The sequence below is a fragment of the Mesoplodon densirostris genome, chromosome 1 (assembly GCF_025265405.1).
Source record: "Mesoplodon densirostris isolate mMesDen1 chromosome 1, mMesDen1 primary haplotype, whole genome shotgun sequence".
NCBI classification, from domain to species: domain Eukaryota; kingdom Metazoa; phylum Chordata; class Mammalia; order Artiodactyla; family Ziphiidae; genus Mesoplodon; species Mesoplodon densirostris.
The window spans coordinates 154465328-154478790 of NC_082661.1; the positions used below are offsets into that span (position 1 = coordinate 154465328).

The window sequence follows — 13463 nt, forward strand, 5'->3', positions numbered from 1 at the left end:
TACAATCTGAAATATCTCTGGCATTAACACATTCTGAATCTACTGAATTTTTAGGCATTTTTGCAGCTGAGTGGTATAGGCCCAGCTGAAACTATTTTGATGAAATTTAGAGGGAGATGGAGAGGGGTCCGCTTAATGAAATTCATCAGGCACAATTCTGATTTGCACTGGATATAATGTAACTAACATTAGAAACTCCCAGTCCAGTATACCATGTTGCGGTACCTGCCCATTATAAAACTGTGTTTGGAAGTGCGTTGTTTTGATTGTGATGCAGACCTAGGAACATACTTTACACGCAGGAGACGTGATCAATCGTTTTTCATATGATTGGGTTGAAAGGGGCTAATTTTGTGGCCTGTGGGCTATGACAGCACATTGTGACGAGAGTCTTGCTGTAGGATAGTTCATGCTTTTCACAGGGAAACATCAGCCTGTTTCACAATTGTTCTAAGGAACCTATTAATATTTAAGTAGGTTTTTGAAAATCAGTTTAAAGTGCTTGGATTTTTTAAGTGCTTGGATTAGAAAAAAAGCATCTGATACATTTTAACCTTTTAATCTAATTTTGAAGAATGACTTACCTTTGCATTGATACAAAAGCAGGTGGATTGTGACTTTGTTTCTGAAGGATGGAAACTGTCCCTGGTGCCAGTGCTAATGGATTTTTAAAAATTAAATCTATTAAGATTTAGACTTGTATGTAAAATATATCCTGAAATCTTAATAATTTTTTTTAAATTAAAGCAGGACAGGAACAAACATTTATGAACGCCTTCTGTGTCGCTAGGCCTGTTTCAGGCATTCTGCAGGTATTCCTTAATCATAACACTGTCTTTTAAGGTCGCCATTCTTCAGCCATTTTACAAATGAAGAAACTGAGGCTCAGAGAAATTTAATAACTTGCCTGGGGCCATACGGTTCACAAGTGGTAGAGCCAGATTCAAACCCTGCCCTTTCTACCATGCTGACCCTCACTCGGTTTGCCATAAACACCTACTTCATTACCTGTCCGAGGAAAAAGTTAATAATCTCTCTCCCAATCCTTTTTCTTTTCATTAGCTCTTCGACTATGAGGTATATTCATCGCAGCCTAACAATACAGAGAACTTCAAAAGAACTTAAAACACTCCACATTAAGGAAAAAAAATAGTAAACTCCTGGATTCATGTTTAGGAGCTAGGTCGTTAACCTTTGGGAGTTAAATATATTGATGAATTAAAATCACATTAAACAAGAAGGGATGATAGATTATTAACGACCATACAACTTTTTTATTTCAGTTACGATACCAGAAGTGCCTGGTAGCCAGGCCGCCTTCACAGAAAGTTCGACCACCTCCTCCGCCAGCAGACTCTGTGACCAGGAGAGTCACAACCAATGTAAAACGAGGGGTCTTATCCCTCATTGACACTTTGAAACAGAAACGCCCTGTCACAGAAACGCCGTAGCTGCATATGTGAAAGGATCCTGTAATATTTACTGAAGATTGAATAGCTACACTAAAGAGGAGCTGATCTCTGGCCTTCCATTCAGTTGCTGATGCTTTGTCTTCAGAGATTAATAACCTAACCAAACAGTGTTAGACAAGCATGTTCTCTCGTCTTGCCACCGTCGTGTGATATGAAAAGCATGACTAATTTTTTTTGCTGTCAGTAAGTTACATCATGAGCAGTGGAAGCTCCCTTTCTTATTGTAAATATCGTGAACACTATGTAACTTCACACACACAGGGAAGAATGTGGCCACACCCCTCCCCGTGAAGCAGCTGAGTCCTTGGAGTGAGTGACATGTGGGTTAGTTTCACTGTCTTCTTGACTGGATCTGTCACAAGCAACTGTTAATTCCTACAGCACTTTGCCCTGTTTTCGACATTGGAGTAGACACTGCATACCGGATACCACTGAATTGCTGTAAAAACAGGATGACTAGTTTTTGTTTTAGTTTTTCATAAAATCGAACCTTTGGTTGACAAAATTGGCTGTTGGCATCAGTATAGAAACCAACTGGCAACTTTCCTTGACGAGCTCTTTGACACATGAACACCATTTCATGTCTACAGCTGTTTGGGGGATGTTGGGGAAAAAGCGAAGCTTCAAAATTGAAAAAGTAAATTTCAGAAATTAAAACAGAACAAAAATAGCCTTTCTGTTCAGATGGTTTTCAAACTGATTATTAAGAAAAAGAAAGAGATTAACAAAATCATAATGCATTTTGGGTGGGACATATTTCAAACTTCTGCCTTATACTGTACAATGCAGCTAGAGAATTACAGTTCACTATGGCCATTCTCTACATAAACATTAAAATGAAATATTCCTCATAAGCCTTTCATCCTTAGTTTGATAATTAGCCAATATGCAACTTGGAGTTGAGGAAATGTCATTTATATTTTAGATCTCCACCACCACGTTGTTTTCCACCTCCTAGGTAAATGTTCTGCTAGGATTCTGCATTTAGCTCAGTCTTACCTTAATTAATGCTTTTTGCCCAGAAAGCTGTCTGTCCATCATGTATTGTCCATGGCAACAAACTTCATTAAATTGAACCTTTCTGAATTTATGTATTTAATATTAAAATTTGTTGGACTCTAGATATATTTTTAAATGTATATTTTTTCCATTTATTTTCAAGATTTAAAAATTTCATATCAGAGCAAAATATACATAGGAACAAAGGACTATTTAACAGGCTTCCCAAAAACAGCACTTTCCTGCTTCTCTATATAGATGAGAGACTTAGCTGTAAAGATAAACAGATTTAGACACTTGTTGATAATGTTTTAAAGACGAAGTTGCTAAGAAGCTCAATCTAAACATTAGTTCTGTTTACTTTTCAGTGATAAAATTATCATTTTACAACATCATTGTAAAAGTAATGCTTTATGTTTATCTACTGCTATGTACTTGTCAAAATGGTTTCCACATTCTTATCGTCACATTTGAGCCTTATAAAGTAGAGAAGGTACTAAACACATTTGAGAAATAAAAAATATGAATTAAAGAGGCTCAGTCACCTAGCCTAAGATCTCACGAAAGTTAGTTAGTGAGAAAGCCAGAACTAGGACCCGTGCTTCTCAACTCCCAGTTGTTAAGTTATGCTGCTTCCACACCAGTCAGGAGGAGTCTTTCCAAAATTACTCTGGGCATATCCAGTTACTGTCAGGCAATCTTAGGATTCCCTGTACAAGTAGGGAAGTATGTCCAAATTACTCATGCCGTGATTTAAAACCATTATCTGCTCTCAGTTTTCCTGCAGTGTGCCTCAAATGTGTTGTAGAGGACAGGATTCTACATGCAGTCCAGAGATGATGTTACATGTGGTAGAAATATTCCTAACTCATGATAGCCACCAGAGAACATGATGGAATGAGTAGGTGGCCGCCTGCCTCTGTTCCCTCTCAGAATTCTGGAATTGTTTGCTAGCACCCTAGTGTTATGACAAAAGAGATGCCACTCTAGAAGTGGATTATACTTCTCACCAGCCTATATACTATTCTACTAAAGTTACCAGTGACATCCTAAGAAATTACTGCCCTAAGAAAATCCTTACTGTGCCCTTAGAAAAAGCTGTTCAAAATTCAATCTTGATGATCTTTCATCTTGACCTCCACAGTGAAACAAACATTTTAGTGTGATAAACTTCAAAATTCTTTAAAAAGTGATCCACTTTTATACTGGACATCTCTACCAGAACCCATTCATTTTTTTAAGGCATACATATATTTTCAGGATCAAGAATACTGAGCTAGCTTTAAGTAGCAAACTGATTTATATATGCAATTATAGGATGCATTAAGATGAATGATAGCCTTTACATACTGAAAACTTTACTGCAGATACTTTGTTTTAAAAATAGCTTTGCATACTAAATGCAATTAATTTTATAAAATTAATTATGTTAAGCCGTATGTTCAGACACTTTCTGCCATGGCCAAAAAGTATGTATGAAAGTATGTGTGTATTTTCTGTGAAAGGATGCTAGCGTTTTACCTGATATTGTAGTGACACTTCAGTTATCTATGCATTCTTTGTATCTGTGATTTGGTAAACAGGCAGCCATGTTCACTATGCCTTGTATGTCTTATCATTTTTTTAATTAACCTGTTAAATACAGCTTAAAATATTTTTATTTTATTTATTCTATTTTTACTGAAATATACTGCATTATTGTGTTAATGTATTATCTTTACTGGATATTATCTCTCAATGTATCCAGGTCTACGTAATCTCAGTGAACTATACATTGCCTAAAAGGTGGTTTTGTAATGATTTGTAGTCACATTTTTATTGGAATATGTATAAGAAAAGGCAAAATACTTAAAAGTTCCTTTTATTTTTTAAAAGCAGCTAGATAGACGCATACTTGCCAACTCACATATGTGCTCCTTGGCCGCATCAAGGGGAATAGCCAACATGCCTATGGCTAAAAACTTCTTTGCAAACTTAAAGCACTGCTTGGTGCTTCGTTTTTATATCCTTCACAACACGTGTGAGCTCATCTAAGAGACAGACACATGTCCTCCTGCCCTTTGTTTACACCTGGATATATGATCACCCATAGCTAATTAGGACCATTGTTTTTGTTTGTGTCTGTCTTACTGCATGAAGCGACATTAGACCCATTTCCATTAAAAGAAGCTCTTGGTGATAAACTGTTGGCACTGCTACTTTTTAAAAAATTCCACTTTATGATTTTATGAGGAACATTTGTACAATTCTACACAAGGTCATTTACTAGAAGCCCTAAATCTTTCCTCCTCTTCTTACATGACACACACTCATTTCATAAGCATTGCAACACAAACTCAAGATTTCATAAACAATGTGAGAAACATCTCCCTAACTGATATTAGCACAGCTTAACTAGTAAAAGCATTAGCTCTCTAGTTTGCCAGGCTTACTTAACCCAATACACAGCTAACGTGTGTTACACAGCCAGTAAAATGAAGTTTATTTCAGCTTCAGGGAAAAGATACTGCTCACACTTTATCAGTGAGAGCACTCCCTGCCATCCAAAGCAGCTTGTTTGTCCCAAAAGAACATCTGGTTTTGCTTTCTGCCCCTTTTGCTGTTGACCACTTTTACACATTTAAATGTAATATGTTGTGAGAATAAACTTAGCTGCGTAAAATGTTTGGCTCATTTATCTGACATCAGTCATACATATCCAGGAATAGAAATAAAAGTTTAGTGTCTCCACGCCAGTCATTTTATTTTCAAATTACTCTTATCTCAAAGGTCATTTTAGTAATGTTAAGATTCTGCTTTGATTAATTATTGTATATTTCCACCTGGTAAGAACTAGAAAGTAACTTTAAATTTTGAATAATTCATCGCATGGTCCTTACTTGGTACTCAGGAAGGACAGCTAGCATTTTGGACATAGAGGCCTATTCAGTCACCAACTTGATGCTTGTGTAAGCACTCTTTCTAATGTTAAAGTCAATCTTTCCTTTAAGAGCCTGATATCAAAGAATGAAAGATAGAGTGGTACAGGCACTAAATCCAAAATGAAAGGTGACTAGAAAAACAGCAGTTGAATCTGGCTTAGTTTAACTGTTAGACATATGGAAGAAGATAAATAGAATTTAAAGTGTGTACCTATTTTTTGTTCATCTTGCATTTCCCCCAGTAGTTTACCTTTTTCCTCAATCAAAGGCAGTTACTGTCAAAGAGCAAAATTTCATTTGGTTTCAGGTATTATATAGTGGTAAATAATTATACATTAAAAATCTGAATTTGCTATTGGAGTATCTAAAAACCAGTAATTTCATTACTTTAGATTTTTGCAGCACTTTTCTCTAAGAAGCTGAAAAAAGAAAAATGTCAATGTAATCAATATTCTCCTCTACTAGAATTCTCCCATATTGTTTTTAATCCAAAGTATTTCCCTTTTTAGTCTACCAAGATATTTAAATAATTGATCACATCCTTCTTAGAAGATTCCAAAGAAGAAAACTGCAGGCTTAATGAATGAATGGTTTAACTCAGAATCTCCATATACTTAGAAAAATAATTTATGACAGGATTCATGTTATGAGATACTGAAGATAAGGGGCTAAAGTTGTGATGTGACATGAACCACATGCTGCTATAGAGATCAGAAAAATATCCTGAACTATTTCATAACAGTGTGAGTTTTCATCTTATAATAACTATTAGCAGAAAATAAAAATCTTCAGACCTGCTACTTTTGGACAATGGAATACTCTTCAGCCTGGGGCAGAGGAAAGATGTAAGGAAAGGGATAAAAGATCCCTGGGATAAAATATCAGCTCTTCACTGAACAAGTTCAGTTCAGCTGCACTGGCCTCCCAGAGGCACGGAAGGCTCTAAGCCAGAGAGTGGGAATAGGAGGAAACTATACTATAACTTTCAGACCAAAGATTATATAGTTTGTGATTTTTGAAAGTAGTAAAATAAGCTGAGCATTTAAAACATTTCTGTATTTTTTAAGAGTCATAATTAACAGAATTCTTTTGGGATTTAAAAATAAGTCTGGTTCGGGGCTTCCCTGGTGGCGCAGTGGTTGAGAGTCCGCCTGCCGATGCAGGGGACACGGGTTCGTGCCCCAGTCCGGGAAGATCCCACATGCCGCAGAGCGGCTGGGCCCATGAGCCATGGCCGCTGAGCCTGTGCGTCCGGAGCCTGTGCTCCGCAACGGGAGAGGCCACAGCAGTGAGAGGCCTGCGTACCACCTAAATAAATAATAAGTCTGGTTCAAGTACAAAAAGTCATGTTTCCTTTCTTCACTGATATTTTACTAGTAAGTGTAAATCTTCAGTTAAAAAAATTTATTACTGCTAAAATGAAATTTACCGTTTTTTATCCTCACTTCAAGTGAGAAAATTATACAATATTAGAGCTGAAATAGACCTAAATATTCATCTTGAAGAGGATAATAGTCTACTAAAATCATGCCACCTGAATTGAAATTTAGGAATTTACTTAACACTATTCAACACAACTGGATTCTGAAAACACAACTTTAAATTCAAACTCTTTGTGTCTATGAACATGTTTATAAACAGTAGGATTTATAGTTGTAACATATTTGATTTAATGTCACTTTCTGTTGCCATGATGAAAAAAAAATCAGTAGACCCAGAAATGATAATCATAACCAATTCTTGGAAGGCAACTGATAATACAGTCAAGATGAACTGACTTTTAATATAATTAAAATACTGCTACAATATATTTTAATTGAGTATCAGAAATGACTTACCAAAGTTTGATTACTGTGTACCACTTGAAATGACCATCTCACCTGATCTTTGAATCATTTTTCAACAACTTGTATAGATTTCTTCAACAACTGGGGTGTCACTTGTATTCAGCAGTTTGGCCTCTTCCTCAGAATTACTATTTAGATGGAAATTTGCTTACAGTCACTTTTTTTACAACAGTATTTGGCATAAATAGTTAAAAGGGAGAGCTTATGTTCAGTCTGCTCAGGATCCTGGAGGTTCTTCCAGTGAGAAACAGTTTTCACTCTGTGAATGGACAGCTGAACTACTCCTTACACCTAGAACTTTGGACCTTCCTGTTCTTCCTACTCATACTCAACCTCAATCACATTACAAAAGCTCATAACATCTCCTATTTTGATGTTTAAGGAAAAAAAATCAACCTCGATAGTGATTGAAAATGTTAAACTACAGCTAACTCGATACTGAAAAGAAATCTATAGTCTGTGCAAGAGCATCTTTTCCAAACCTATGCTTTCTAATAAACTGCCTCACAAGTTAACTTTGAAAAGAAGTCTGTTCTAAGGCACACACTGTTTCCCTTCAGGAAAAATTGTTGCCGCTTTAAAACCAGTGTCCTAAGTCCAGACAGAAAGTTAACAAGAGTGAGACAAGTTCTAACAGCCGATACCAAGTCTACAACTGGTCGTTCTAAAACAGATCAGCATCCAGCTACTGAACTCTGAATTCTGCTTTGCTTAACTCACCTACATTATTCTCACCTGTCTTAATTCACGTGAAGGTAATAATCACATTTAGAAGATACTAAGTGACCAAAAGGATGAGTATTTTGTGTAGGGATGTCTAACCTTCAGAGAAATATCAGACTTTGAAAAAAAAACCTACTACTCTTGACCCCTGTAAAAAACACAAGACAGTCAAAGCCATGGTTGAGGATGCCTGGGTAGAGAGGAAGGTAAGTTTTCTTTAGGTTTTTCCCCTCTTCTTGGTATTGATGGTGTGGGAAGATAGCCAGGCATGACAGTCTTGGGCCCAACCCAACGACAGTAAAAATGTTGAGTTGGTATCTGAGATCTGATCCCTTGGGGACTAGAAAATGGCAACATTACTGGAGGCAAAACAATCTCTGTGGGTTTCAGTGCAATCATTCTGTCTTCTGGGCGAGGTCTTACAAAGTTTGTGGGCCGTTCACATGGTCTGGAGGGAGATGTGTTCTTCATAAATGTAGGCACTAAAGGATTGGTGGTGGGCTTGTTGGATTTTCTGACCTGTGAGGAAGAACCCACTTGATTTGTATTCTTCTCTGGAATAGATGTTTTTGTTGTTAATGTCCCTGACTGATGAGCACTTGCGTTAGTTTCTTGACTCAGGAACTCAGCAATTTTCATCTGGATGCTGCTACTATCAGAAGTGGAAGATTTTGGCAATGACATTTTTGATTTTTTCTTCTTCTTCTTCTCCCGTTTTGAAGGTTTACCCAACTCGATCCCATCCAGTAGACCCTTTGCTGCAGCACGGGCCAAAACATCTTTCACAGACACTGTCTCAGATGGGTCCCGCTATAATTAAATGTGGGAGTTAACTGTTACTGTGCATATTACAAATATTTATCAGTGTTTCAGTAAAGATAAAAGAGTATCTTTGTTATACTAAAAGAAATAGTTTTTAGACCTTAGTCTCTAATATATCCTATAAGCCTCAGGAAATTACTTTCTTTGTACTTAAATCTCCCCATTTGTGAACCTGATAGGAAAAAAAAGAAGAATTACAGAGCTTCTTTCTTTCTTTTTTTTTGAATTTTTGAATTTTATTTTATTTATTTATTTTTTTATACAGCAGGTTCTTATTAGTTATCTATTTTATACATTAGTGTATATATGTCCAGAGCTTATTTCTTATCTGTGAGCTAAAATGAACTGGATATTGACAAAGTGCTTGGAGAAGTGGGGGTGGAGAACAGGCAAGGGAAAAACACTCAGGAGGACAATAAAGATAAAAATAGGGATTTCCGCCATATAATAATAATTCTTTTTCCTGCCCTTTAGCTATTTATGAAATAAGCATACCGTTATGAAATGTTCATAAAGTTCCTATGTTCCTCTTATGAGGCTTTGTTGTTTCTTAATTCCTAAGTATGAAATGGATTGGGATTTTTTTTTTATCCTTACCTCCCTTGTTAGAACAGAAAGAAAACAACCATTGGTAATTTCAGATGGTTCCATTCTGAAAAATTTGTCAGTGGACAAATGTATTTCCTTTAAGGAGCACAGTGGAAGGACAGGGGGACTAAGCCTGCAATAGATAACAGCAAACAATTAATAGTTAGAATGTCTTATTTGCCAATGGAGGGAGACAGTAAATTGCAACCAATTTTCTCTTATTATGTTTTACCCATTATTTAAACAAAAATTCCAAATAAGAATAAAATGTCAAGGGGAGGGATCAAGATGGTGGAGTAGTAGGATGTGGAGCTAACCTCCTCCCACAAATACATCAAAAATACATCTACAGGGCTTCCCTGGTGGCGCAGTGGTTGAGAATCTGCCTGCCAATGCAGGGGACACGGGTTCGAGCCCTGGTCTGGGAAGATCCCACATGCCACAGAGCAACTGGGCCGGTGAGCCACAACTACTGAGCTTGCACGTCTGGAGCCTGTGCTCCGACAAGAGAGGCCACGACAGTGAGAGGCCCGCACACCGTGGTGAAGAGTGGCCCCCACTCGCCGCAACTAGAGAAAGCCCTCGCATAGAAACGAAGACCCAACACAGCCATAAATAAATAAATTAATTAATTAATTAATTAAAAAAAAAAAAAAAACATCTACATGTGGAACAATTCTCAGAACACCTACTGAACCCTGGCAGAAGACCTCAGACTTCTGAGAGGGCAATAAAATCTCCACATAACCAGGTAGGACAAAAGAAAAAAGAAAAAAAAAGAGGGAGAAAGGAATCAGGACAGGACCCTGCACCCCTGGGAGGGAACTGTGAAATAGGAAAGGTTCCAGCACCCTGTGAAGTCCCCTCACCAGTGGGGAGATCAGCTGGGATGGAGGGGGAGCTTTGGAGCCTCAGAAGAGAGCACAGAACTGGTGTGCAGTAGGCAGAATGGAAAGAGACCTGCACAGACGGTCGGTATCACAGCATTGCACTCCCCAGCCTGAGACGTGCATCCACCAGTATGGGTGGGGGCTGGGAGCTGAAGCTTGGGCTTCGGAGGTCAGACCTGGGGAGAAGACTGGGGTTGGCTGTGCGGAGACAGCCTGAAGGGGCTGGATTTTGGTATGACTGAAACCAAGGGTGTACGCAGAGGAAGCCCAGGCCCACCATAGAGGCAAGGTGTCACTGTTGAGGGCATGCGAGAGGAGGGGTGGGACCTTCCATAGCAGCCTCCTTCCCTGCACATGCACTCTAAGGTGACAGGACACTGCCTGCATGAGCTCCAGGAGCAGGCACCAACCGCTACTGTGGGCTCAGGGGTGGGCATGAGCCACCGATGCCATCGCAGGCTCCAGGGGCACGAGTGAGCCACCACTGCACCGAGAGCTCTGGGAGCGGGTGCCAGCTGCCACCTTTGCGGGCTCTGGGAGAGAACGCCAGCCACTGCTTCTGCACACCCCCTATCGATGGGATAACAGCCAGCACACACTGAGGAAAGAGACAGCAGGCATCCGTACTAAAAACAATGCTTGCACCAAAAATATTAAAACCACACAAGCTACGCAGGGCTGCTCCTACATATAAACAGCCCTCCAAGACGATAGTAGATAAGTGTTTCTCCTAAACTCACAGAGTAAGGGAAATATAAGTAAAACAAAGAAGCAGAGGGACCACTACCAGTTAAAAGACCAAGAGAATTTCCCTGAAAGAACAAACAATGAAATAGACCTCTTCAGTCTAACAGACGCTGAGTTCAAAAAGGAGATAATGAAAATATTGAAGGAATTAAGAAAGTTTATCGACAGAAATGCAGAATACTGTAAAAAGGAGCTAGAAACTATAAAGGGGAGCCAAGAAAAATTAAAAACTCATTTGCTGAGATGAAAGCTGAGCTAAAGGCAATGAACAGCAGAATGAATAATGCAGAAGAACAAATAAATGATCTGGAAGATAGAATAATGAAAATCACCTGATCAGAACAGCAGATAGAAAGGCAAATTTAACAAAAAAAATGAAAGCAATATAAGACATGTATGGGATAATATAAAGCTTGCCAATCTACCCATAATAGGGATTCCAGAGGAGAAGACAGAGAAAACGGGATCGAAAATGAATTTGAAGAAATTATGGCTGAAAACTTCTTAAACCCAAAGAAGGAAACAGAAATCCAGATACAGGAAGGAGAGTCCCAAACAAGATGAACCCAAACAGACCTACACCAAGACATATTGTAATTAAAATGGTGAAAGTTAAAGAGAGGATTCTGAAGGCAGCAAGAAAAAAACAAAGTGTTAGTTAAAAGGGAACCCCCATAAGGCTATCAGCTGATTTCTCTACAGAAACGTTACAGTACAGAAGGGAGTGGCAAGATATATTCAAATTCCTAAAAGGGAAAAATGTGCAACCTAGAATACTATACCCAGCAAGATTATCATTTAGAATAGAAGGAGAGACAAAGAATTTCTCAGATAAGCAAAAACTAAAAGAATACAGCAATACTAAACCTATCCTAAAAGAAGTATTGAAAGGTCTTCTCTAAATAGAAGAGAAGCAAGAATGTATAGAAAAGAGAAAATCACAATTGGAAAGTAAATCACTTAAATAAGTCAGTACACAGATTTTTAAAAAATCAAAACATTTTTGTGAAAATGATGACAATGACAGCAAAAGGATAAACATGAAGATGTAAAAGAGGACATCGAAATCATAAAATGTGGGGAAGGAAAGTAGGAAAATGTGGATTCTTTTTTTTTCAGAATGTGTTTGAGCCTATATGACTATCAGTCTAAAGCAAGTAGATATAAGAAGGGGTTAACATACTTGAAAAACAGAATAACCACAAATCAAAAACATAATAGATTCACAAAAACCAAAAAGAACACAAGCATAAAATAAAGGGAAATCATCAAACCACAGAAAGAAAAACAAAAGGAAAAAGAAAGGAACAAAGAAACACAGAATCAACTGGAAAACAAGGTTTAAAATGGCAATAAATACATATCTATCAATAATTACCTTAAATGTCAATGGACTAAATGCTCCAATCAAAAGACACAGAGTGGCAGATTGGATTAAAAAACAAAAGCCTAGGGGCTTCCCTGGTGGTGCAGTGGTTGAGAGTCTGCCTACCGATGCAGCGGACACGGGTTCGTGCCCCGGTCCGGGAAGATCCCACATGCCGCGGAGCGGCTGGGCCCGTGAGCCATGGCTGCTGAGCTTGCGCGTCCGGAGCCTGTGCCCCGCAACGGGAGAGGCCACAACAGTGAGAGGCCCGCAAAAAAAAAAAACAAAAAAAAAAAACACAAAAGCCTACAATATGCTGCCTACAAGAGACCCACTTTAGGGCAGGAGACACACATAGATTGAAAATGAGGGGATGGAAAAAGATATTTCATGAAAACAGAAATGACAAGCAGGGGTCACAATACTCATATCAGACAAAACAGACTTGAAAACAAAGGCCATAAGGAAAGATAAAGATATATTACTATATAATGATAAAAGGATCAATACAAGAAGAGAATTTTACACTCATTAACATATATGCACCTAATACAGAAGCACCCAAATATATAAAACAAATACTAACAGACATAAAGGGAGAAATTGATGGGAATACAATAATAGTAGGAGACTTTAACACCCCACTCATATCAATGGAAATATCTTCTAGACAGAAAATCAATACGGCAACACAGATCCTAAATGATAAAATTGAACAGTTAGACTCAACTGATATTTTCAGGACATGACAACTAAAAAAAACCAGAATACACATTCTTTTCAAGTGCACATGGAACATTCTCTAGGGCTGACCATATACTAGGGCACAAAACAAGCCTCAACAAATTGAAGAGTATAGAAATTATCTCAGACATCTTTTCTGACCACAATGGCATGAAACTAGAAATCAACCACGGAAAAAGAAATGAGAAAAAAATGACAACATGGAGACTAAACAACATGCTATTAAAAAACCAGTGGGTCAATGACAAAATCAAAGAGGAAATTAAAAAATACCTTGAGACAAATGAGAATGAAAACACAACCAAACAAAATCTATAGGATGCAGCAAAAACAGTTCTTAGAGA

The 13463-nt window shown here is 37.9% G+C and overlaps 2 protein-coding genes across 17 annotated transcripts in view; one reads left to right on the forward strand and one right to left on the reverse strand.

Annotated features, from left to right (window-relative positions):
- APBB2 (amyloid beta precursor protein binding family B member 2) overlaps positions 1-5133 on the forward strand; it is a 392355-nt gene extending 387222 nt beyond the window's left edge. For all 16 annotated transcript variants that reach the window (XM_060110741.1, XM_060110749.1, XM_060110667.1 and 13 more), the window contains one exon: positions 1284-5133. In XM_060110741.1, the coding sequence (XP_059966724.1) occupies positions 1284-1451 (168 nt within the window). In that variant the 3' untranslated portion in view covers positions 1452-5133. The remainder of the gene's footprint in view (positions 1-1283) is intronic.
- A 2997-nt stretch (positions 5134-8130) lies between these two features.
- Positions 8131-13463, reverse strand: part of NSUN7 (NOP2/Sun RNA methyltransferase family member 7) — a 61677-nt gene continuing 56344 nt past the window's right edge. The window contains exons 10-11 of the mRNA XM_060091527.1: positions 9382-9505; positions 8131-8772 (exon numbers count right to left, since the gene is read on the reverse strand). Of these exons, the coding sequence (XP_059947510.1) occupies positions 8131-8772; positions 9382-9505 (766 nt within the window). The remainder of the gene's footprint in view (positions 8773-9381; positions 9506-13463) is intronic.